Source organism: Mirounga angustirostris, unplaced genomic scaffold (assembly GCF_029215605.1).
Source record: "Mirounga angustirostris isolate CCGP_5_RB_7025 unplaced genomic scaffold, mMirAng1.0.hap1 SCAF_8, whole genome shotgun sequence".
NCBI classification, from domain to species: Eukaryota; Metazoa; Chordata; class Mammalia; order Carnivora; family Phocidae; genus Mirounga; species Mirounga angustirostris.
Genome location: NW_026991716.1, coordinates 51927107 through 51954235, shown reverse-complemented (window position 1 = coordinate 51954235; position 27129 = coordinate 51927107). Strand labels below are relative to the sequence as shown.

The window sequence follows — 27129 nt, the reverse complement described above, 5'->3', positions numbered from 1 at the left end:
AAACATTCAAAGATTTTATTTATTTGAGAGAGAGAGGGTGCAAGAGTGTGCGGGGTGGGGTGGGAGGGGTAGGAACAAAAGGGAAGGAGCAGAGGGGGAGGGAGAGGGACAAGCAGATTCTGCACTTAATACAGAACCAACTTGGGGCTGGATCCCATGATCCTGAGATTATGACCTGAGCCAAAACCAGGGGTTAGTAGCTCAACCAACTGAGCCACTCGGGTACCCCTCTTCTTTAAAACATTTAAGTGACAAGTTATAACCGCATTTTTGGAATATGACTCGAGTTAGAATCAACATATATTTGTGAATAAAATGTAAAAGGTCCAAAAGAAGAGAAAGTCTACCTGGCTCCTCTGATTAGAATTACTAGAAAGGGTCCATGTATCTTGGCAAGTTTTAAAACAGTGAGGAGTACACTATAAAACAGAACTGATAAAGGATAAGAGGGCCAAAGGTGTCAATTAAGGACAGATTAATAAATGTTTTAAAATATCTCTACAGGGATTTATATTTATACATTTATCCTGTGCTGGAATCCTGATGCTTAGAAGGAGAGAGATTTTTATAGGGCAAAAGCCATGACATTTTCAAATCTCAAACTTAAGTCTATAGGCTTACTTTGCTGCAAAAAGTAAATGACTTACCCTAAGTCAAAGATCTAAAAAAGTACCAGTAGTAAAGCTACTTAGCTGTTCCCTCCATGCCAAGCTAAAACGTAATACCTTATGGCCAACTGGCTGGACATTCATATCATTCATATCAGCCACTCTGAATATCTTTATTTTTACTGAGATAAACACCTCCTGAAAAAAACCTTCAATTAACTGAAAAACTGGCAAAGACTAAAAATAAGATACCACATAATCACTGATTCTCATGACACTATTCAATAGATTCTTCCTTGTTTATACAGGAAGCTCCAGTCTAATATCACTTTCTGGTCCTACTAATGGAAAATTTCTGAAAAGTTAGAAAGAAATAAGAGGTTCAAACTTTTATCATTTGTCTCTGCTATGGTGGAGATTTAAAAAAACTGAAAAATCAGCAGACTGTCTCTAAATCAATGATTAATATAAGAGAACTTCTCACTGGATGTTACTTACAGTATGAACTGCTGTCATATCCTAAGGAGAGTTTTGTGGTATGGTTGGTAACTAGGAGCCTTGAGACCACAAATCCCCTGAAGTTGCATGTGATATTATATATACATGTCCATTTTTGAGGAAAGAAGCATTGAAAGCTTTTGTCAGATTCTCAAAAAGGTCCACTGATTCCCACCCCAAAACCACACTGCCTTAAGAAACTGTCTAGCTGTCAAATCTGAAGATAGGAACACTGTGCTAATAAGCTAGAAGGAAGGAGTTATCCTGGCATTCCTTAGAGTAACCAAAAGTACCTAAAGGCCCAAGAAGAATTACAGTATTTGTGGACACTGAGAAATCTTCTAAGTCCCAACATGTATCAAATATTTTTAAACAAATACTATTATTCTACCATTTACAAAGCCATTTGTTAGGAAAGGTGATAGAATAAAGTTATCCAAGGACTGTTCTTTGATTTTCTCATTACAAAGTTCACTACTAGGCAACTTGATGTCTTTAAGTCTTCCATAAAAAAAAAAAATTGTCTTAAACTGAATCTGAACATACTGTGATTCAGTAGAACTTATTTTTTTGAATTTTAGAATTAGTTACAAAAGCATCTTCAAATCTAGGTCTAACTGAAACATCATGATTTAAGGACTATACATATCTCTGGCCACTTAGTTTTAATAATTCTCATTACTTTTAAAATGTAGTGGCTAGGGGCGCCTGGGTGGCTCAGTCGTTAAGCGTCTGCCTTCGGCTCAGGTCATGATCCCAGGACCCTGGGGATTGTGCCCCGCATCGGGCTCCCTGCTCCGCGGGAAGCCTGCTTCTCCCTCTCCCACTCCCCCTGCTTGTGTTCCCTCTTCGCTGTCTCTCTCTGTCAAATAAATAAATAAAATCTTTAAAAAAATAAAAATAAAAAATAAAATGTAGTGGCTATAGCACATGAAAAGATGCTCAACATCACTAATCATTAGGGAAATGGAAATGAAAACCACAATGAGATACCACTTCACACCCATTAGGATGGCTATCAACAAAAACAAACAAACAAAACCTAGAAAATAAGTGTTAACAAAGATGTAGAAAAACTGGAACCCTGTATACTCTTGGTAGGGATGTAAAATGATATAGTTGCTATGGAAAACAGTACAGAAATATCTCAAAAAATTAAAAATAGAACTAGCTTATGATCCAGCTATTCCACTTCTGGGTACATACTCAAAAGAAAGAAGAGCAAGGTCTTGAAGAGATATTTATACATCTGTGTTCATAGCAGCATTACTCACAATAGTTAAAAACATGGATTCAATGCAAGTATCCATTGATGGATAAATGGATAAGCAAAATAAAGTCTACACATACAATGGAATATTGTTCAGCCTTAAAAAGGAAGGGAATTCTTACCTTTGCTATAACCCAGATGAAACTTGAGGACATTATGCTAAGTGAAACAGGCCAGGTACAAAAAGACAAATGCTGTATGATTTCACTTATATGAAGTATTTAGTCAAAATACTATAGAATGGTGTTTTCCAGGGGTTTTCCCCGGGAAAAGGGGAATGGGGAATTACTGTTAAATGGATATAAAGTTTCAGTTTTGCAAGATGAAAAGAGCTGTGAAAATGGATGATGGTGATGGCTGCACAAAATGTAAATGTAGGAAACACCTGAAGTACATACTTCAGAATGGTTAAAATGGTAAATCTTATGTTCTGTATATTTTACCACAATAAAAACTATTGGAAAGAAAAACTAAGGAAAAAAAAAAGTAGTGGCTAGGAATCATATTTTCTTCTTATGGTAGTAATAATAAAAATAGCTGCTATTTATTGAGCACCCATAGTACTTTATATGCTGTGCTAGATACTTTATACATATCACTAATTCTTAAGACTTTATAGATATAAAAAGTGAGGGTCAGAAAAAGTTGAGTAACTTGCCTGAAATCACACAGCAAAGCAGCAGCAAAGTTAGCATTCAAACCAAAGAAAGCCCATGCCCTTCTTTATGCACTGTACTATCTCTGCATTTCACAAAAATTCAGAATGAAGTACACAGGTGTCCCCAAAGAGCAGTAAATTCAAAAGAGCACTGAATATGAACGAATGATTAAAAAAACACCTAGCACATAGGGGTACTCAGAGGGGAACAATCAGCATGTAATAATAACCTGTATCTTATCTCCAACCCTAATATACCCATTCAGACCTACTTACATGCAGCTCTCATTTCCAAATAAAGTTGGTAAGAGAAGCAAATCCCTAACAGTTTTCACAGTGACAATTACAAAAGAGATGTTCCCCAAAGCAGCAGCATAGGAAAAGGAGAAAAAGGGTCAGCCTTGGGTGGCAAAGATAAAAATTTAAGTACTTTACAGGATATTAAGTAGATGTTGTTAAGGACTGAGGACAGGATGGCAAAAGAATAAAAGAAAAAGATTAAAAAAAAAAAAAAAAGCAGCAACCAAAGATAAGAAAAGCAGATGGATGAAAACAAAAATTACAGAATAGGAAGATAAAATTCAGTACTAAGGCATGACATAAATATGTAAAACAGAGTCGATTTCCCTTTAAAGAGCAGTTGGGCTAATAGATTAAGGATTCCTAACTTTGCAGAAGTAAATCCATCCACTGTAATTCAGTGATGAGAGCAAAATTCTTCAGAATGGGTTTTCAATCAAGATGTGGCTCCGAACATGCTAAAAGAAAAAAATAGCTAGGAGGAGAGTTGGAAAACTTGGGGCATATAGTAAAAATGCCAAAAATAGGTTTTCATTGAGGTCATATATCAGTATCTTCAAATCTTAGTCATGGCTGCAAACCATTAGGATATTTAAAAATTTGTTCTTTTCTTCTACCATATTTCAGAAATTACGAAAAAAAACTCATCTGAATCCCTAGAATTGCATCCTTTCTTAAATACTTCTTAGTGAAACTGAACATAAGCACACTCTTTCACTGAACAATATCAGAAAGTCAGAGAAAACAGTGTAAATCCTGGGAATAGGACAGGAGGTACCAACCTCTTCCAAGGAATTAAAGATCTCTCAGGGCTTCATTTTTGTCCCTGTCAACCTCTTAAAATTGTCTTTTTTTTTTTTTTGCCATAGTATTTATTGCTTTCTGGTTTAACCTATAAGCAATTAGCTTTCTGAAAAAGTGAAGATAAATTTGGTATTTTAGAAACAGTGAAAATCTGGATTCTGAGCTTTGCAAAACTGCACTAACATATGAATATATATTTTATATACATGAATACAGATTTTATCTAATAGATCAGAAAAGGCTCCAGAAAATTCTAGAACACTAAAGAATGAGAGAAAAGTAAAAAATAAGAAATATAGAAGTATGAGAACACGATGCTCTAGTGAGCAGCCAACAGTTCACTAGTGGACAGCAGTTTATTGGTTTCTCTCAGCAGTGAAGTCTCCTCCTCTTGGGCGGTTTGCACTGTGACTGCAGCTGCGTACCTTTGGTGGTATCAGATATGCTATTTAACAAGGCACACATCATATCTCCCTCTAAATGGTGAGGGTTTAGTATATGTGCTGGCCTCTGAGTCTTCTTAAATTGATTCTCTAGCTCCAGAAAACCTTGATCTCCTGAGAGGATGGTGAAAGGAATTTGCTTGGGTAGTTGTTCATCTAGACGGCCAGCCTAAGTTGGAACAAAATGCATATGTTGATAGAAATTAGTACTTGAGGTTTAAATTAAGTTACATCTATTTCAGAATGAATACATACCTAGAAAGGTGTATTTATTTAAGATTTTATTACTTTTAATTTTTTTAAAAGATTTTATTTATTTATTTGACAGAGAGAGACAGACAGCGAGAGAGGGAACACAAGCAGGGGGAGTGGGAGAGGGAAAAGCAGGCTTCATGCGGAGCAGGGAGCCCGATGCGGGGCTCGATCCCACATGACCTGAGCTGAAGGCGGCCGCTTAACCAACTGGGCCATCCAGGCGCCCCATGATTTTATTACTTTTAAAAATGAATCTCTATACCCAACATGGGGCTTGAACTCAACCTTGAGATCAAGAGTTGCATGTTCCACTGACGGAGCCAGCCAAGCACCCCTAGAAAGATATATTTAGCTTGTTTTCTAGCTCCCACCAAAGTATGATATAAAGATCTCCTTCATAAATAAAATACGCCATATTTAATCAAATGTAAAATGCCATCAATTATCAGATATTTTATGTGCCACCAAGAAAGAAAAAAAAAAAAGCCAAAAGAAGTACATAAAGCTGGAATGCTATAAGGGCTACATACTTAATCTAAGGGTAATACATAAGAAATAAATCTGCCATAGAGAGAGGGTAAGCAAGGTAATTTGCATAACTCAATCTTAGCACTGAATAAATGAAAAAGGAAATGTCTTATGGTTTAAAATGTAAGCAGCAGCCAACAAGTTTGCAGAGAGGGACAGTACCTGGCTGGCTTAGTCGGAAGAGCATGTGACTCTTGGTCTTGGAGTCATGGGTTCGAGCCCCATGCTGGGTGCAGAGATTACTTAAATAAATAAAAAACTTAAGGGGTGCCTCGGCGGCTCAGTTGGTTAAGGGTCCAACTCTTAATTTCGGCTCAGGTCACGAACTCAGGGTTGTGAGATGGAGCCCTGTGTCAGGCTTCACACTGGGCATGGAGCCTGCTTAAGATTCTCTCTCCCGCCCTCTCCCCTTGCCCCTCCCCTCTTTCTAAATAAATAAATAAATAAATAAACTTTAAAAAAACACACACAGAAATACCTAAAAAACAAATCTGCAGAGTAAATTCATGCTATCAGTGTGATACATAAATCCTTAAGCAGAGAATTTAATTTAAAATGGGTCTCAGGTTGGTAGCTTCTCTTAGGTGACTGGCAGAGAAGCAAATGCAAATCCCATCTAGACCAATGATGACTGTTAAGGTGCCCCCCAATTTCAGAGATGTTAAAATGTCAAAGTATCTTAGCATACATGAAGTACAATGTCATCTCTTGACCGTTATTCTATAAATAGTTAAGGGTCTACAATGAGTAGCTGACAGTCTGCTAGGAATTGGGGAAAAAGGCAGTAAATAAAAGTATGATATGGGCCCTTGCCCTCATTAGTCATAAGTAGAACCCAATGCAGAAGATTTTATACAAAAATACAGCACTGAAGCATGCTCTATAGGTGTCATTACAATCCAAGTGGAAAGGAAATTCCAAATGGGTCCTAGATTCATGTTAGATTTTTAATAAAACACTCACTCACATGCATACATATGGCAAAATCAGCAGCATCTTTCCTTTTACTACAACGAGGATGAAGGAAGAAGCATCCAATCCTATTCAGGTAATTATAGATCTTACAGTTGAGTGGAGGCTTCCAATTGGTGTTTCCTCCTATTATTTTTAGAAAAGGCATAAATGATAGTCAAACAGAAAAAAAAAGAAGAAAAGAACACTAGATACAACTGAAAGCTCAATCATGAAAAAACACTATTAGAGAAAAATTTTTCTAGAGGGTAGGTACTAGATTAGAATGCAGAATTCAATTCTAGTATGGGTATCACCATTTTGTTGCTTTACAAAATCTTGGCAAAACAGGCCGACTTCCTTCAATCTGCCTATTCATCTGGAAACACAGAGGTATGTTAGTGAGAATCAAAAGTAATGTGTGTGATAAGACTCTGAATGGTATACTTCTATAAAACCGTATTAGTGGTTTTTTTCACAAATATGTCAAGGCTACTCAGTGGATAGAAATTATGGGCAATCAGCAAAGCTAAATTTACTAAAAGACTGTACTGGATAACTTTATCCAGGTCAGTACATTTCTATCTTAAATCCAATCCTCCTCTTTTTATGTTGTTCCCTATCAAACATGAAGTTTATTGGATGTTCACTATACTAACCTTCTGTAAATCAAAGAAGTCTCTCTCCCTGTTTGGTCAATGGTTTGTAAAGAGATATTTAGATGAATACAGTAAGGATGAACTGAAGAGGCAGTTGTGGCATGTTGAAAATCATATTAGTTCTGTAGCCATGAGGCCCAACCAAGTTCAAAAGCTAACTCTACTATTTATTAGTTTTATACTTCGGAAAAAAAATAAACTCAGCATACTTTCTTATATTTAAAAAATGAGATAAATATAATAATCAGTAAACATGAATTAATACGAAGCATAGTACCTGGCACACTGCAGGTGTTGAATAAAGGCTTTTTCAGTATGTATCTAAAGATCCACAAACTTTAGGTCACCAAAGAGAATTAACATTTACCACACAGAAATGTAAAGAGAAAAATATTCTAGCAGAGTAGGTATAATGCAAAGTGACAATATTCTAATTATGTTTGTATGTTCTAATCAAGAAGGTTCAAGAGCAGTCTTTTTAACGTGAAACATATTCTAATGGAAAAAAGAGGAGAGGGTATAATTTCAAATGTTTTCCTTATCAACCATACCTTGAAAACCCCAAATAAATGTTCCTTGGTTAAGATGCCCTGGCAGATGACCAAAAAAGTTTGACCAGTTATCAAAATCTACAAAGACTATATGAGTCATGGTTCGCAGATAATCCAAATCTGGAAGCTCAACAACTTCTTCATCTGAGAAGAGAAAAACATTAACCTGAATTTGGTTAAGAATTAGCTAAAAACATTTTAATTGCTCAAGTTTAAAAGATATTAGAGACTATACAAAACTGTTAATTTTGAATATTATTAATTTCTAAACCTTTTCATGAAGTCCAAACTTGTACATGACACAGTATACTAACACCAGATAAAAAATATTCTGAACATTTCAAAAATTTCATTATTCTTTCTATATATACATGCCACTGACCCTAAAGCCTGCCTTTCTTTTTCTAATTTTTTTTTAAAAAGACCTATTTATTCAGCATCATGATGAGGGTATCACATTTAGCAATCAACAGCATAGGTGTTAAAAAAAAATCTGTAGGGCGCCTGGGTGGCTCAGTTGGTTGAGCGACTGCCTTCGGCTCAGGTCATGATCCTGGAGTCCCGGGATCGAGTCCCGCATCGGGCTCCCTGCTCGGCGGGGAGTCTGCTTCTCCCTCTGACCCTTTCATGCTCTATCTCATTCTCTCTCTCAAATAAATAAATAAAATCTTTAAAAAAAAAAAATCTGTATTAAAATCCTTTGTTGGAATGCTTTTTTCCACAGAAGAGAAACTAAACAATCTGTTATATTAGTCACAAATACAGTGCTTGAGATTTTTTGCCCATACACATGAGTATTGTCTCAAACATGTCTTTTTTGTAGCAGCTAGGCCCTGCCACCACTGTTTGGTTGAGTTCACAAATCCGTTGTAACATGCAGCTTCCCTGTCACCTCTCTGGCTCTTCTCTCCTGCTAAACTTCGTTTCCTGGCAGTAATTAAAACTTTCTGCCACCGCTATGCCACTGCTGCTGCTGGAACCGCCATAGCCATGTTGGTTTTGTGGTTTGGAAAAGTACTGGCCTCCACCACCACAGGGGCCAGAGAGTCTGCCTCCAAAATTTCCTTCTTCCATGGGTCCAGAATTTCAAGATTGATTGGTTGTAATTGCCAAAATCATTACAGCTTCCACTACCTCCAAAACTGCTCCCATCATCACCAAATCCATTATAGCTAAGGATTTCTTTAAAAGTAATTTATACAAGGAATTTTTAAAAAAATAATGTACTGGAGGGATGCCTGGGTGGCTCAGTGGGTTAAGCATCTGCCTTCAGCTCAGGTCATGGTCCTGAGTCCTGGGGTAGAGTCCCTCATTGGGCTCCTTGCTCAGAAGGGAGCCTGCTTCTCCCTCTGCCTGCAGCTCCCCCTGCTTGTGCTGCTCACTCTCTTTGACAAATACATAAATAAAATCTTTAAAAAAAAATAATGTATTGGAGGAACTAGAAGACCAAGTTTTGAGGCTAAATAACCAAAATCTTGTACCCTCCATCAAAATAAAATTTCAAGGTTATCTGTTAAGAACTTCTCCCACCAGAAGTTTCTCTTCCCAATCTAGACTGATTCATTAGTAACCTGTTAGCTACGTTAAAAACCCTGGAGAGCAGAAATGAAATAACCTACAACCCTGCTACCATAAAGTGGTGCATAAGAGGTCCTGGTAGCACACCAGCACCTCCCACCATAAACACATCTCTTCTTGGTTCTCTTAGATTCTTTCCTCTTCCACCATTTTCCAACTCTTGTTCTCCATCCCTCTCATTTCTTTCATACTTTTCTATAATGATAAGGCCTTGAAGTTTCTAGTGGTTAGCAATGTAAACCTTAATATTTTAAACTATTTTTAAAATGACTAGGTTTTACTCTACCTAATAGAGACTCCTTCAAATATACTACTGCCATCTCCTCCCCATTTCCAAGCCACCCATCTTCTTTTATCTTTTCTTAAAATTCTTAGTAATTGTAGGCGTCCCTGGCTAGCTCAGTCGGTGGAGTATATGACTCGATCTCCGGGTCGTGAGTGTGAGCCCCATGTTAGGTGTAGAAATTACTTAAAAAAATTTTTTTTTAATTCTTAGTTAACTGTAGATTTAGATACTACAATCATCTACCAAACACAGACCAACATAAATTCCCAAAAACTAATCGGAAAAACAAAAGAAAAGCACAAGAGAATATAAAAACAGTGTGACCACTGCTTTACTGTTTGAAGTAGAGCTGAATGGGTCAGTAGCAGGTCATGTAATCATTTCTTACATAAAACATGCCATGACTAAAGATGATACTGAGATCTACACATGCTATAGAGCAAGGCTGCATAAACTCCATAGTTCACAAAAATAGTTTATAGAAAAATTTTAGGGGCACCTGTGTGGCACAGTTCATTAAACGTCCAACTCTTGGCTTCGGCTCAGGTCATGATCTCAGGGTCATGAGATCAAGCCCTGAGTCGGGCTCTGTGTTCAGTGTGGAGTTTGCTTGAGTTTCTCTTTCTCTCTCTCCCTGTGCCCCTCCCGCTCATGCGTAAGCTTTCTCTCTAAAACAAATAAATCTTTAAAAAAACATTTTAGCCAAAATTTTCATATATCCTCACTGTCCCCACTATATATTGTATAATTTACCAAAATCTAATATTTATTTAAAAGAATATACACTTAAAATTATACTTCTAAATGAAATAAAAACATTGTACCCTTCTAGACTTACTTTAGTCTTATCACATGGTGCAAGAAGTCAAGTCTAGAGTAATTACAAAGGAATCTATACCTCAGTTTTCTCCCTGGTTTCTTGCTACCACTTGTAACTCTTTTTTTTTTTTTTTAAAGATTTTATTTATTTGAGAGAGAGAGACAGAGCACAAGCAAGGGGAGTGGCAGGCAGAGGGAAAGGGAGAAGTAGGCTCCTCATTGAGCAGTGAGCCCGATGCGAAGCCTGATCCCAGTGCACTGGGATCATGACCCGAGCCAAAGGCAGATACCCAACCCACTGAGCCACCCGGGAGCCCCTGTAACTCTACTTCTAATTGCCATTTTAACTCTAAGTAATAGTTTTGCTTCCAAGAAAATCATAACAAAAATATACAAATTCTGAAGTGATCTTTAAGACTTCTCATACTTATAAAATTAGGCCAAAATATGAGGATGTGGAGGAAAAGGAATCTTTCCTTATACAATGCTGGTGGGAATGCAAACTGGTACAGCCACTGTGGAAAACAATATGGAGGTTCCTTGAAAAATCAAAAAGAAAATTACCATATAATCCAGTAATTCTACTCCTGGATAGTTACCCAAAGAATATGAAAATACTAATTCAAAAAGATATACGCATCCCTTTGTTAAATGCAGCATTATTTACAATAGTCAAATTATGGACACAACCCAAGTGTGCACTGATAAATGGATAAAGATGACATGGCATATATGTGCATTTTATATATTTTTATATATATATATAAACAAAATATTACTCAGCCATAAAAAGGAATGAAATCTTGCCATTTGCAACAACATGGATGGATCTAGAGGGTATAATGCCAGAAAGACAAATACCATAGGATTTCACTCATGTGGAATTTAAGAAATAAAGGGAAAAAAAGACAAACAAAAAACCAGATTCTTAAATATACAGAACTGGTGATTACCAGACGGAAGTTGGATGGGGGGATGGATGAAATAGGTGAAGGGCTTAAGAGTACACTTTATCGTAACGTGCACTGACTATTACATAGAATTGGTGAATTACTAATATTGTACACCTGAAACTAATATGTTAACTACACTGGAATAAAAAAAAATTTTTTAATAAAAAAAGATTCAGCCAACAACAACAAAAGAATAAAGTCAAAATAGAAACAAAAAGAGTTCACTTGATTTATCTTTTTAATGAACCTAAATCTAAATGATAAGAAGAGTCTAAATGTTCAGGATAACTTTCAAATCTGACTTTCAGAAAGACTATCAATTTCCATCATCTCTCAAAATTCCTATGCTTTTTGTAAAAGAAAATGTTATCTTAAACACACTGTTAAAAGCTAATATATACTCGGGGCACCTGGGTGGCTTAGTTGTTAAGCGTCTGCCTTCGGCTAGGGTAATGGTCCCAGGGTCCTCGGATCTAGCCCCGCATCGGGCTCCCTGCCCTGCGGGAAGCCTGCTCCTCCCTCTCCCACTCCCCCTGCTTGTGTTCCCTCTCTCGCTGTCTCTCTGTCAAATAAATAAAATCTTAAAAAAAAAAAAAAAAGCTAATATATACTCTTTGTCCCCTTAAGTTTAGAGTAGTTGAATGAATATTTAAATATTAATATTTATTAGTGTTTAGGAATATACATCCCTAAAAAGTGTACACACTAATTAACTGATCATCCTACCATGTTTCTTATTTCAAAACTGAGTCATTATTAGCTTTCACAAAAATGATGTCTACAATACACGTATGTTTTTCTATCAGCATATGAAATTTGCACAGACATTAGAATTGAAAAGCCATACCTATATTCTGACAGCTTAGGTCATTCTCAGCTCCTTTCTCCGTGTCTGAATTTTTTGGATGGCTTACTGTCTGTTTCAGTTTTCTCTCTGTACGTGAGGCACTGGCAGCAAACTTGTATAGGCTTGTTTTCTCAGATCCAAAATGAGCCACACTGGGTTTCCGTAAAAAGCAATGTTTTCTATGGAAGTGCTGCTGAGCACTCTCAGGATCATGAAATGCTTTAGTGCAGGTGCCACACTTGATCACATACTGTTGCTCCTCTTCCTCCTCACTGTTTTCTTCTCTGTGCACTTGATGGATATGAGTGTTAATGTCAGTTACGCTCTGTGCTGTTGCTGAACACAAGCTGCAGCGAAACCACAGTTTACCTTTATCCAACATGGTGTGGAGACATCTACTATAATCTTCCTTTCTGTTGACTTTACAGATGTAACTCTCACGGCAACCACAGGTTAACAAGTTACTAGTCTCTATTACTGGAAAATCATTCTCAGTTTTAATTGAAGTTTCAGTTTTTTCAGGCACAAACACATAATCTATGCTGTGGTGCTCCTTATAATGACTTAAAAATGCTTCTTCCACATTAAAGATAAGATCACAAAGCCCACAGAAGTACTTAACCTTTATTTCATTGTTATGCTCATCTTGGCAATGGCGGTATAGTGTTTCTACCTTGTGAAAAGTCTTTTTGCAATGGGCACAGCTGTATCTATGAAACTGGTGACTTGCTAAAGACATGCAATGCTGTTTTACACATTCTTGGGAATCAAACATATCTTCACAAATTCGGCATTGCCATTTACCCCTTGGAGGACTGTTTGCTGGAGAATGATCAATAATAGTAATAGTTGAAGAAGGAGTCTCAGCAGTCACATTACTCACCAGTGTTGTAGAAGATGATGGCAAAGTTTCACCTTCTACCTCATCTGTCTCATAAAAATATCTGTGTCCATTATGAAATTCAGTCACGTGTGCCATGATAGTCTCTTTTCTCATTAACTCCTTTTTGCATGTCCGACACCAGAAAAGAAAGTTATTTAAATGTGCTCCTCCATGAATTCGGCTCATGTGTAAACGGATGACCCCTGAATCTTCACACACCTTTCCACAGACCACACACTTATAACACATTGTGTTTGCTGAGAAAACATGCTTTTCCACTGCGTCTTCACTTGGGAATCGTTGATGACATTCACAAAACCAAGTTTTTACAACTGACTTTTCTTTCTGAACACAAACTATACCTTCATGGTTTCTACCTTCTAAATTCATCTTCTTTTTTGGAACAGTGGTGCAATCTTGTGAGCTAGATTCTTGAACAGACATAGTTCTTTTAAGTGATGAAAATTTTGATTGATCTAGTAATAGATGCAAGTCAGAAGGAGGTTTGTTCCCTTCACTGCTGTGGCAATAAAGTAAAACTGATTCTTCCATTGAGGTAATGACTCGGACTTTGTGCCCTGAATTCTGCTTGTGATTTCGGGTACTGGTTTCATCCATAAAGACTTGCTTGCAATTTGGACAATAACCTCTTAATACGAATTTTTCTGCAATTTGGGCAATGCTCTTCTCAGCTACAGCTACAGGACCAGCATTTCGACAACGAACTCTAAATTGGATAAAAAAATAAACGCTTTTGTAAGTACTTTCTAAATACAGTAACTCTGCTTTTTCATAGGAATTATAAACAATGTACACATAAAATACTGAAAGATATTTTTCAATAAAAATGCAGATAATAGAATAATTTCATCTCAAAATACCTGAGTATTATCTACATTTTGTCTGTTTCTAATCCATATGCAGAACAGTAAAACTAAAATCAAGATTAAAAAATTCATGCAAGTATTTGGAAAATGAATCCCTAACTCTTTAGAAGTTAAACAACAAATTTCTAATAAATCTATGGGTCAAAGAACAAATTAAAAGGGAAAAGGTAAAATATTTTTAAATGAATGAAAATGAAAACAGCTTATCAAAATCTGAAGGTAAAGCAATGCTTAGAGGAAAATTCATAACTTTAAATGTTTATATAGAAAAAGAAGGTCCAAAGGCAATTTAAGCTGCTACCTTAAGCTAGAAAAGGATAAGCAAATTAAATCCAAAGTTTAAAGAGCAGAAATCAACAAAGTAAAAAATGGGCAAACAATAGAGAATCACCAGTAAAGTCAAATTCTGGCTGTTTTTAAAGATCAACAAAAATCTATTTGAGACAGATTGTAGAAATAAATATAAAAGCTAAAAATAAACTTAAAAAAAAAAAGCTGAATTTCATAAAAAATGAAGTAAACAAAATATATTCCTGAAGCAAGAATAAGCAAAGGATTCTCAGACAGGACAGAAAAACAACCATCAAAAGAAAACTACTAAATTACACTTAAGGAGATTAAAAGCTTTGGCTCATCAAAAGACATAATATGAATATATAAAGTCTAGACTGGGAGAGAATTATATTCATATTTCTGACAAAATATTTGTATCTAGAATACATCAAGAACCCCAACTCACTATGAAAAAAAGCAAACAATCCAATTTTTAAACTAGGCAAAAGACTTAGATATTTCACAAAGATAAATGAATGGCCCATAAACCCAAGAAAAAGTGCCCAACATCATTGTTCATCAGGAAAATGCAGATTAAAACCACAAAGAGACACTCAAAAGAACAGCTAAAATGAAACAGACTGGCAATACCAAACCTTTGCAATGATGCAAAGTAACTGGAATTCTCATACTTTGTTGGTACAAACACTGGGAAAATTTTTAGTACTTTCTTATAAAATTAAATATACACCTACTCTTTGATCCCAGCAATTCCACTCCTAGATATTAGTCCAAGATGAATGAAAACCTATGTCCATAAGACTTGTACAAAATATATACAGCTTCATTCAAAATAGCTAAAAACTTTAATCCAAACGTCCATCAACATGAGAATGAATAAACAAATTGAGTTCATGTAACAGACTACTACTAACCAATAAAAAGGAACAATGTCCTAAACAATATAGATGAATCTCACAGATAAAATGACAAATACAAAAGAGTACATACTATATGATTTCATTTACATGATGTTCTAAAGGAGATGAAGCCAATGCAAGGTGGAAAAAATATCAGAATAGAGACTGCAGGGGTGAGAGGGTGGGTAATGACTGGGAAGGGACACAATGGAACTTTCCACAGAGAGTAATTATTATGATAAAAGTGTAGGTTAACAGATGTAGCCATCTGTCAAACTCACAAAAGTTAAGGTGTGTACACTGCAATGAATTTAATTTGTATCTCAAAAACAGAACTTTCAAAATAATGAAGGGAAATAAGGAGCAAACAGATGTATACATAAAACAAGAATGACAGAGAGGAAATATGGCGGAGGACTAGGGGACCCTATTTCAACTGGTACCCGGAATTGAGCTGGGTATCTACCAGACCACTCTGAGCACCCACGAAACCAGCCTGAGACGTAAGAAGATCTGGATCTCTACAAGCAGAATATCACAGGCGGTTGGTTTTGAGGTAGGAAGGTATGAAGCGGGGAGCCGTGATACCGCAGGCAGATATTGGAGGATAAACAGCAGCGGGAGGGTGCCTGACCGTGGGGATCCTACACCACCGGTGAGCAACAGTCTCGTGCGCTGGGGACTGGGCACAGACTCGGGAGACCGGTAGCGGCAGGGAAAGGACTTTAGGGCAGCCCCCGGGGCGGAAACCCGGAGCAGTGGGGTCGTGTGCGTGCGAACTGGGAGCGGCTGGCAGCGGCTGGCGGTTTTAGAAGCAAAAAGGACAGAGACGTGCTCCGACCTGGAGGCAGGACTGGGAGCGCTGCGGAGGGGCACAGTTTATAGCAGCAGGGACAGAAACGGAGACAGTGTGGCCTGGAGAGCTCACTGAAGAACAGACTGCGATCTCTCTGCTCTGAGGCAGAGGGTTGGAAATGATCTCTTCCGCTCTGACTCGCGGAGGAGACGTGGAAAGCTGCCACGGAAAGGTGCCAGAGAACAAAAGCCCCAAAAACTGATTCCCGCTGAGCCCATCCCCTGCCACAGGGGGGCAGGGCAACTCCGCCCAAACAGGGTTGCCCGAGTACAGCGCGGCAGGCCCCTCCCCCAGAAGACCGGCTGGGAAAACAACAGGCCAGCAACCCTAAGGTCCCAAGAAAACAGGTGCATCATCTTGCTTGGGTTCTGGTCAATAATTTGGACTCTATACATTCCCTCAAACACCCATCAACCGAATGACTAGGAGGAGGAGCCCCCAAAATAGAAAAGACTCAGAGATTATGACCTATGCAGCAGATTTACAAATGGATGCAGATATAACCAAGATGTCAGAGATGGAATTCAGGCTAGCAATTGTGAAGACAGTGGCTAGAATGGAGAAATCAATTAATGCCAACATAGAGTCTCTAAGGGCAGAAATGAAAGCTGAATTGGCAGAACTTAAAAATGCTATCAATGAGATCCAATCCAATCTAGATAATCTAACAGCTAGGGTAACTGAAGCAGAAGAGAGAATAAGCGACCTGGAAGACAATATAATAGATAAAAAGGGAAAAGAGGAGGCCAGGGAAAAACAACTCAGAATCCATGAAAATAGAATCAGAGAAATAAGTGACACCATGAAGCGTTCCAATGTCAGAATAATTGGAATCCCGGAGGGAGTGAAGAGAGAGACAGGACTAGAAGATGTATTTGAGCAAATCGTAGCTGAGAACTTCCCTAATCTGGGGAATGAAACAAACATTCGCGTCCTAGAGGCAGAGAGGACCCCTCCCAAGATCAAGGAAAACAGGCGCCTGGGTGGCTCAGTTGGTTAAGCGACTGCCTTCGGCTCAGGTCATGATCCTGGAGTCCCGGGATCGAGTCCCGCATCGGACTCCCTGCTCGGCAGGGAGTCTGCTTCTCCCTCTGACCCTCCTCCGTCTCATGCTCTCTGTATCTCATTCTCTCTGTCTCAAATAAATAAATAAAATCTTAAAAAAAAAAAAAAAAAAAAAGATCAAGGAAAACAGGCCAACACCCTGGCATGTAATAGTAAAATTTGCAAATCTCAGAACCAAGGAAACCAACTTAAGGGCAGTTAGGGGGAAGAGATTCCTTACGTATAGAGGGAGAAACATCAGAATAACATCAGACCTATCCACGGAGACCTGGCAAGCCAGAAAGACCTGGCAAGACATATTCAGGGTACTAAATGAGAAGAACATGCAGCCAAGAATACTTTATCCGGGAAGGCTTTCATTTAGAATGGATGGAGAGATGCAGAGCTTACACGACCAGCAGAAACTAAAAGAATATGTGACCACTAAGCTGGCCCTGCAAGAAATATTAAGGGGGATTCTATAAAAGGAGAAAGACCCCAAGAGTGATCTACAACAGAAATTTACAGGGACAATCTATAAAAACAACATCTTCACAGGCAACATGATGACAATTAATTCATATCTTTCAATAATCACTCTCAACATGAATGGCCTAAATGCTCCCATAAAACAGCACAGGGTTGCAGACTGGATAAAAAGACAGGACCCATCCATATGCTGCCTACAAGAGACTCATTTTGAACCTGAGGATACATCCAGACTGAAAGTGAAGGGATGGAGATCCATCTTCCATGCCAGCCGACCTCAAAAGAAAGCTGGGGTAGCAATTCTTATATCAGACAAATTAGATTTTAAACTAAAGTCTGTAATTAGAGACACAGAAGGACACATATTCTTTTTTTTTTTTTTTTTTAAGATTTTATTTATTTATTTGACAGAGAGAGAGATAGCGAGAGCAGGAACACAAGCAGGGGGAGTGAGAGAGGGAGAAGCAGGCTTCCTGCCGAGCAGGGAGCCCAATGTGGGACTCGATCCCAGGACCCTGGGATCATGACCTGAGCCGAAGGCAGACGCTTAACAACTGAGCCACCCAGGCGCCCGACACTATATTATTCTTAAAGGATCTATCCAACAAGAAGATCTAACAATTGTAAATATCTACGCCCCCAACATGGGAGCAGACATTTACATAAGCCAACTGTTAACCAAAATAAAGTTATACTGATAACAACACGTTAATTGTAGGAGACCTCAATACCACTCTCAGCAATGGACAGATCATCTAAGCAGAAAATCAACAAGGAAACAAGAGCTTTGAAGGATACACTGGACCAGATGGACCTCATAGATATTTACAGAACATTCCACCCTAAAACAACAGAATACTCATTCTTCCCAAGCGCACATGGAACTTTCTCCAGAATAGACCACATACTGGGTCACAAATCAGGTCTCGACCAATACCAAAAGACTGAGATTATTCCCTGCATATTCTTAGACCACAATGCTTTAAAACTGGAACACAATCACAAGAAAAAATTTGGCAGAAATTCAAACACTTGGAAGCTAAAGACCACTCTGCTCAAGAATGGGTCAACCAGGGGGCGCCTGGGTGGCTCAGTTGGTTAAGCGACTGCCTTCGGCTCAGGTCATGATCCTGGGGTCCCTGGATCGAGTCCCTCATCGGGCTCCCTGCTCTGCAGGGAGTCTGCTTCTCCCTCTGACCCTCCCCCCTCTCATGCTCTCTCTCTCTCATTCTCTCTCTCAAATAAATAAATAAAATCTTTAAAAAAAAAAAAAAGGTATCTCTATTTAAAAAAAAAAAAAAAAAAAAGAATGGGTCAACCAGGAAATCAAAGAACTTAAACAATTCATGGAAATCAATGAGAACGAAAACACATCAGTCCAAAACCTATGGGATACTGCAAAGGCGGTCCTAAGGGGGAAATACATAGCCATCCAAGCCTCACTCAAAAAAATAGAAAAATCCTGAATTCACCAACTAATTCTACACCTTAAAGAACTAGAGAAAAAGCAACAAACGATGCCTAAGCCATGCATTAGAAGAGAAATAATTAAGATTAGAGCAGAAATCAATGAACACATTAATAAGAGGAGAGAGAAGAACCATATGGTTCTCTCAATTGATGCAGAAAAAGCATTTGACAAAATACAACATCCTTTTCTGATTAAAACTCTCCAGAGTATAGGGATAGAGGGAACATTCCTCAAGTTCATAAAATCCATCTATGAAAAACCCACAGCGAATATCATCCTCAATGGGGAAAAGCTGAGAGCCTTTCCCTTAAGATCAGGAACACGTCAAGGATGCCCATTCTCACCACTATTGTTCAACATAGTATTAGAAGTCCTAGCAACAACAATCAGACAACAAAAAGAAATAAAAGGTATTCAAATTGGCAAAGAAGAAGTCAAACTCTCTCTTTTCGCAGATGACATGATATTTTATGTGGAAAACCCAAAAGACACCACCCCCACGTTACTAGAACTCATCCGACAATTCAGTAATGTGGCAGGATACAAAATCAATGCACAGAAATCAGTTGCTTTCTTATACACTAACAACGCAACTGTTGAAAGAGAAATTAGAGAAACGATTCCATTTACAATAGCACCAAAAACCGTAAGATACCTCGGAATAAACCTAACCAAAGAGGTAAAGGATCTATACTCTAGGAACTACAAAACACTCATGAAAGAAATTGAAGAAGACACAAAAAGATGGAAAAATATTCCATGCTCATGGATCGGAAGAACAAACATTGTTAAAATGTCTATGCTACCCAGAGCAATCTATACCTTCAATGCCATCCCGATCAAAATTCCAATGACATTTTTCAAAGTGCTGGAACAAACAATCCTAAAATTTGTATGGAATCAGAAAAGACCCCGAATCGCCAAGGAAATGTTGAAAAAGAAAAACAAAGCTGGGGGCATCACGTTGCCCGATTTCAAGCTATATTACACAAAGCTGTGATCGCCAAGACAGCATGGTACTGGCATAAAAACAGACATATAGATCAATGGAACAGAATAGAGAACCCAGATATGAACCCTCAACTCTATGAGCAAATAATCTTTGACAAAGCAGGAAAAAACATGCAATGGAAAAAAGACAGTCTCTTCAATAAATGGTGCTGGGAAAATTGGACAGCCACATGCGGAAGAATGAAACTCGACCATTCTCTAACACCATTCACAAAGATAAACTCAAAGTGGATGAAAGACCTCAATGTGAGACAGGAATCCATCAAAATCCTAGAAGAGAACATAGGCAGTAACCTCTTTGACATCGGCCACAGCAACTTTTCAAGATACATCTCCAAAAGCTAGTGAAACAAAAGCAAATATGAACTTTTGGGACTTCATCAAGATAAAAAGCTTCTGCACAACAAAGGAAACAGTCAACAAAACAAAGAGGCAACCCACAGAATGGGAGAAGATATTTGCAAATGACATTACAGATAAAGGGCTGGTATCCAAGATCTATAAAGAACTTCTCAAACTCAACACCCAAAAAAACAAATAATCAAGTCAAAAAGTGGGCAGAAGATATGAAAAGACACTTCTCTGAAGAAGACATACAAATGGCTAACAGACACATGAAAAAATGTTCATCATCATTAGCCATCAAGGAAATTCAAATCAAAACCACATTGAGATACCACCTTACACCAGTTAGAATGGCAAAAATGGACAGGGAAAGAAACAACAAATGTTGGAGAGGTTGTGGAGAAAGGGGAACCCTCTTACACTGTTGGTGGGAATGCAAGTTGGTACAGCCACTTTGGAAAACAGTGTGGAGGTGCCTCAAAAATTTAAAAATAGAGCTACCCTATGACCCAGCAATTGCACTACTGGGTATTTAGCCCAAAGACACAGATGTAGTGGAAAGAAGGGCCATATGCACCCCAATGTTCATAGCAGCAATGTCTGCAATAGCCAAACTGTGGAAAGAGCCGAGATGCCCTTCAACAGATGAACGGATAAAGAAGATGTGGTCCATATATACAATGGAATATTACTCAGCCATCAGAAAGGATTAATATCCAACTTTTACATCAACATGGATGGGACTGGAGGAGATTATGCTAAGTGAAGTAAGTCAAGCAGAGAAAGTCAATTATCATATGTTTTCACTTATTTGTGGAACATAATAGCATGGAGGACACTAGGAGAAGGAAGGGAAAAATGAGGGGTGGGAACTGGAGGGAGAGATGAACCATGAGAAACTATGGATTCTGAGAGACAAACAAGGTTTTAGAGGGGAGGGGGGAGGGGGGATTGGTTAGCCCGGTGATTATTAAGGAGGGCACGTACTGCATGGAGCACTGGGTGTTATACGAAAACAATGGATCATGGATCACCACATCAAAAACTAATGATGTATTGTATGGTGACTAACATAACATAATAAAATTTAAAAAAATAATAATAAATAAATTTATGCAAAAAAAAAACAAACCCAAGAATGACAGTGTTGATTATTATTAAAGTTGGGGTAATGGGTAAATGGAAGTTCAGTATACTATTAACTTCATTTCTGTTGAAAAAAAAATTTTTTTTTAAGATTTTTATTTATTTGAGAGAGATAATGAGAGAGAGAGAGCACATGAGAGGGGGGAGGGTCAGAGGGAGAAGCAGACTCCCTGCCGAGCAGGGAGCCCGATGCGGGACTCGATCCCGGGACTCCAGGATCATGACCTGAGCCGAAGGCAGTTGCTTAACCAACTGAGCCACCCAGGCGCCCCATTTCTGTTGAAATTTTACATAATAAAAAATTAAGAATAAAAATAACAGGCAGAACCAGGATTTCAACTCATGAAATATAAGACAGAACCAGGACTGTTAAACTTAGTAGTTACAGAATATATACACAGAATTTTATTCTACTGCCTCAAGTTTATTGAGAACGTATTTTACTTGAAGGTTTGTGAAAATAATTGTTTTATTTAAACAAATGTTTTATTTAAACTTTAACAATTGTCATACTTTTAGTAGATCTAAACTTTTAATACATTTTAATGGTATAACAGGAAAAACAGACTAAAAGACACAGCACCTAAACAGAAAATACATACAGACTTTGTTTAGATCATGATTCCAACAAACCAAATGTAAAATAAAAAACTTCATGAGATAATCAGGGAAGTTTGATAACTGACTAGTTTTTGATGCTATTAAAAAAATAACAGTTTTTAAAGGTATGATAACAGTATTATAGAATTAAAAAAAAAGTCCTTACCATTTATAGTTACATACTGAAGTATTTATAGATAGAATGACATGATTTACTTTGAAATAGTAACTTGCAGGGGGTGACAATATAAATGAAACATGACTGCCATGTGTTGATAATTACTGAAGCTGGGTGAAAGGTACACTGGGGATTGTACATTGCTTGATAATTTCCATTGTAAAGCCAATGATTATTTGATAAATTTGGCCTTTTACAGAAATTTTACCTTTCATATGTATATGATACTTTTCATTCTGGCTGACTTAAAGCCAAGGTTCTATTTTAACCTGCTCCTCCCCTATATACATACTACTCACATAACACACAGAGAAAAATACACATAGAGCTGTTAGTTCATTTTACATTCACAGCAATATCAATATATCCACGTTCTCCACACCTTTAACTTCTCTTATTATGCTAAATTTGATTAATTTCCAGACTAATGTACATTCTCACTTTAAAAGCAGAGAAACATAAAATAGAAAAGTTTTGTTGAATCCTCCCTCTGGTAAAGAGCTACTAGGGAAGGATTCCCTTAAGCCCGACTAATCCTGTACAAACCTGAAATGGGCAGTGAGCTCCATGTGGGAACGTAGTGTCTGGTGGCAGGCCACACACTTAACTTGAAATGGGACATCTTTGCACAGAGAGATCAGAAGTTTCTTTGCAAAAGACGGAAATGATATTGGATGTGCTATCCCCTGGTCATCTGAAAGACAAAATAAACTATAACTTGCAAAGATTTGAGTAGATAGCAACCTAACCTTCCTCCCCTTTGCCTTTCTCAACACTGGCTGGCATAAGTAAAAGACTGTTATTTAAGTGATAAAAATCTAAGGGAAGTAATTTTCTAGCCTTAAGTGCAAAAGTTGCTGAACTCATGCTCAAAATCTGAGTCTTAAATGCAGAGTAACATCCAACTTCCCAGATATTATGGATATATAAAAACATCATCCTAAATAAATATTTTCTTCCCAAGTTTCACTTCATTCCTCAAAGTAAGTAAACCTGTTAGGTGCAGATCAATATTGAGAAATCTTTTTTGAAAAATAAAAATGAGGACCATCTTTCACTTTTATGTTTTCCATCTAATGTGAAGATAAGTTTTCTCAAGAATTATCTGAGAAGTATGGTAAATCAGCAAAGATTAAAGTAGTTCAATAATTTTCAGAAGAGAGTATTAACATACCACCCAGTTTAAAATTCTGACGAAAATGATTCTTTCCAGACATATGCTTCAAACACTCATCCTTGTTGCTAAAAAGAAGGAAGCAATTTGGACACGCAAAACACTGAATAATCTGAGGAAGAAGGTTGTTTTTATGTTCATCATCTGCAGCTTCCTAAAATACAAGGCAAAGCTGTATTACAAACAACTAAAATCAGTATTCAATCTTTTAAAATCAATTTTCAAAATTTATTTATTTGGAATATTCTGTATCAGGTTTTAACATGAAAACTTTTCTTCCCTGAGTGTGAACTATGGAATTTTTATCATAAATGAGGTTCCGTATGTGAATTAAAAATTTTTTTCTTAAAAACAAAACTTGACCATCTTTCTGTGACAATAAATATACATTTACTTTTATGTTTTTCCTTTTTTTATATACATCTATATTATGTTAATGGATAAATGTTTTCATACCACATATACTTTTTCTTCCATTTTTCCTTCTTCACTCTACTTTGCAATATAACCTACGTTTATGTGTTCTTCCATAAATGTCTCCATGCTTAATAATTTACAAAAATATATAGAAATAAACATACAGGGGACTGCCATTGTTTGACCAAATACTGTCATCTTACAGACTCTTCTGCCGCTTAGTTTCTCTTATTCCACAATACCTAACGGAAATCCCCCAAAATCAACTGGCATATCTCTAATTCATTCTTCTCAATGGTAGCAAACTACTCCTTAGTCAACTATTCATTTCCAGGCTTTTCTTCCCTTGCTACTATAAACAATGGTACCCGTAACCAACCTTAAACACATATCCTTATTTATAGGTGTGTTTTCTCATTATTCCGAGTGGCACCATTGGGTTAAAAGGTTTAGTACTTGAATATTAAAGGATACCATACGATAGTTTTTCAAAGAGGCTCTATCAATTTACATATTCCCTAGGAGTGACTTAACCTGGCACAATAGCTCCTATAGATCATTTTTTCATTTTTGCAGTCTGACAGATATTGTGATACTCATTGTTACCTTAATTAGTATTTCCTACTAGTGAGTCTGAGCACTTAATTCATACAATTCTATAGATATTCCATATTCCGTGGATTGTTTATTCATATCCTTTGTTTCAATCATTTTTGTTTTCTCCTCTTCTGGTCAACTTGTATCTTTTCTTCATTATCAAAACTAACTGTGCCATGCTCCATTTTGCAAATATTTTTCAAACATCTATTAATTTTGTATGTGGTCATTTAAAAATTTTGACGTAGTCAAACAGGTATGTCTTTTCTAGTGTCCAGAAAGTGTCCAAACTGGGTTAAGAGGCTCCTCTATCTCAAAACTAAAAATAATAATAAAAAAAATTTTAAGTAAATTCTGTCCTCAATGTGGGGCTCGAATTCATGACCCCAAGATCAAGAGTCATGTGTTCTACAGACTGAGACAACCAGCTGACCCAAAACTGAAAATATTTTAAAGTGTATATTTATATGTATGTGTGCTTGTATATAAATATAATTTAACATCTTGTTAATGGTCTTTATAATAATAGCCTTAAAAGTTGTACTGTGTCTTCTTAAATTTACTATCATTAACATTAGGGATATAGACAGTATATGTGGGATGCCTGGTGGCTCAGCTGGTTAAGCGTTTGCCTTCAGCTCAGGACATGATTCCAGGGTCCTGGGATGGAGTCCCACACTGGGTTCCTTGTTCAGCAGGTAGCCTGCTTCTCCCCCTGCCTGCCGCTCCCCCTGCTTGTGCTTTCTCTCCGACAAATAAATAAATCTTAAAAAAAAAAAAAAAAGAAAAGAAATACTATATGTAGTGTTTTTAAGATGCAACAGAAGGAATAAGAAATTCACATCTGTATTGAGCACATGTAAAACATCACATTAGGGTTCAAAATCTAATAATCCCACAAAGTACTATTTTCATTATTTACAAATGAGAAAACTAAAATGTAATTTCCCTCCAATCAAATAGTACCCTGAGAAGAGAGAAAACTACCATTCAAAATAGCCTTATATGTTGGTTATAAATTCCATGCTCTTTCCACTACTCCCCACCCCATTTTAATGTTGTGAGTGCCACACAGAAGATAACATCCAAGAAGATACTTTGCATTCCAATGAGAAGGTTCTAAATGAGAGCAATAAAGGCATCTCCTAAACACAAATTTATAGAAATGTCCCTTACTTGAAGAACGCTAACAAAATAATTTTTAGTTCAATTGTGAGTCATAAATGGATTCAATATAAAGCTTGTTTAAAGTGTTTGCTCAGTAGAACAAGAATGTGATTCTACATAAAATTTTATTGAAATATACCTACTGCAAAAGTAAAGCATATTTCCCTGTACAAAGAAGGGGAAGGAGTGGGAAATAGGAAGTCTTATAAGTTAAAGTACTCAATTCCTTTCTACGATTATATTTCTGATTATATTAAAATAAAATACATCATACACATTTGTATACATAAAAAAAGTTAAACCACAGTATTACTTCATACCCACTAGGATGGCTGTTTTAAAAGGCACACAATAAGTGTTGTTAATAATGTGGAGAAATTGGAACCTGCATATATTGCTGTTAAGAAAATAAAATGGTAGTGTGTTGGGTAACAATTTGGCAGTTCTTCAAACAATTAAACATAATTATCAAATTACCCCAAAATTTAACTTAAGAAGACATATGTCCACATGAGGCCTTGTACGTTTACATTATTCACAGTAGCCCAAAAGTAGAAATAACCCAAGTATCCAACAACTGATGAGTTGATAAACAAAAGGTGGCATATTTCCAAACAATAGAACATTACTTGGCAATAAAAAGGAATGAAGTATTGATATATGTTACAGCATGGATGAACCTCGGGGTGCCTGGGTGGCTCAACTGGTTAAGCGTCTGCCTTCAGCTCAGGTCATGATTCCAGGGTCCTGGGATCGAGCCCTGCATTGGGCTCCCTGCTCCGTGGGGAGTCAGCTTCTCCCTCTGCCCCTCCCCCTGCTCGTGCTCTTTCTCCAATAAATAAATAAAATATAAAAAAAAAAACCATGGATGAACCTTGACAAAATTATGGTAAATGAAAGAATCCTGTCACAAAAGGCCACATATTATAGGATTCCATTTATACGAAATGCCCAGAAAAGGCAAAACCATAGAGACAGAAAGTAGTTTACAGATTGCCTAGGGTAGGGAAGATGGGCTAATAAGAGGGAGAAATCACTTTCAATGATAGAATGGCCCTACTGACCCACAAATGACACTGAGGCACACTGGAGCTTACAATATGTTCTCCACCACCTCCACACCTCCCTCCACCACGACCAAAAAGGGAGAAAAGCAGGAAGCTATCTAGTGGTATACCCAATGAATGGCTTTAATGTCAAAACCAACTAGACACTTGTTACTCAAAGTGTGACCTAAGGACCAGCAGCACTGGCATCAACTACAAGGTTGTTAGGAATCTTGAATCTAAGGCCCCACCTCAGATCTAGTATAAGAACTTATATTTTAACAAGATACCCAAGCGATGAGTATGTAAAGTTTAAGAAGCACTGGCTCAGACAGAAGAAACTGGAGATGAAAGGGAAAGAGGAGGGAAGCAAGGCAAAAATGCAAATTGTGATCATTTCATGCTTTCATTGAAGAATGCCAGCCTTACAAAATAGAATTCATAGGCATACAATCTTCTAGTGACCTCTTCTGGCTGATTTAAGATAGGCAATTATAATCTAATGCATACCAGTTTCCTTTAGAGTTCTTGTGATGGACTCTCCAAAGAATAATAAGGAGAATTATTTTTTTAAAAGATTTTATTTATTTATTTGACAGAGAGAGAGGGAACAAAAG

General features: G+C 37.2%; 1 protein-coding gene across 6 annotated transcripts in view; it reads right to left on the bottom strand.

The window, feature by feature from the left end:
• ZNF451 (zinc finger protein 451) overlaps positions 1-27129 on the bottom strand; it is a 114004-nt gene that overhangs the window by 34099 nt on the left and 52776 nt on the right. For 4 of the 6 annotated variants that reach the window (XR_010413661.1, XR_010413660.1, XM_064597731.1 and 1 more), the window contains 6 exons: positions 23286-23439; positions 22658-22805; positions 12009-13618; positions 7526-7669; positions 6332-6462; positions 4564-4750 (listed from right to left, as the gene is read on the bottom strand). Coding sequence is in view for 4 of the 6 variants with exons in the window: in XM_064597731.1 (XP_064453801.1) it covers positions 4564-4750; positions 6332-6462; positions 7526-7669; positions 12009-13618; positions 22658-22805; positions 23286-23439 (2374 nt within the window). In the remaining 2 variants the exon portion in view is untranslated. The remainder of the gene's footprint in view (positions 1-4563; positions 4751-6331; positions 6463-7525; positions 7670-12008; positions 13619-22657; positions 22806-23285; positions 23440-27129) is intronic. The other 2 variants (XM_064597733.1, XM_064597732.1) reach the window with 1 other exon arrangement.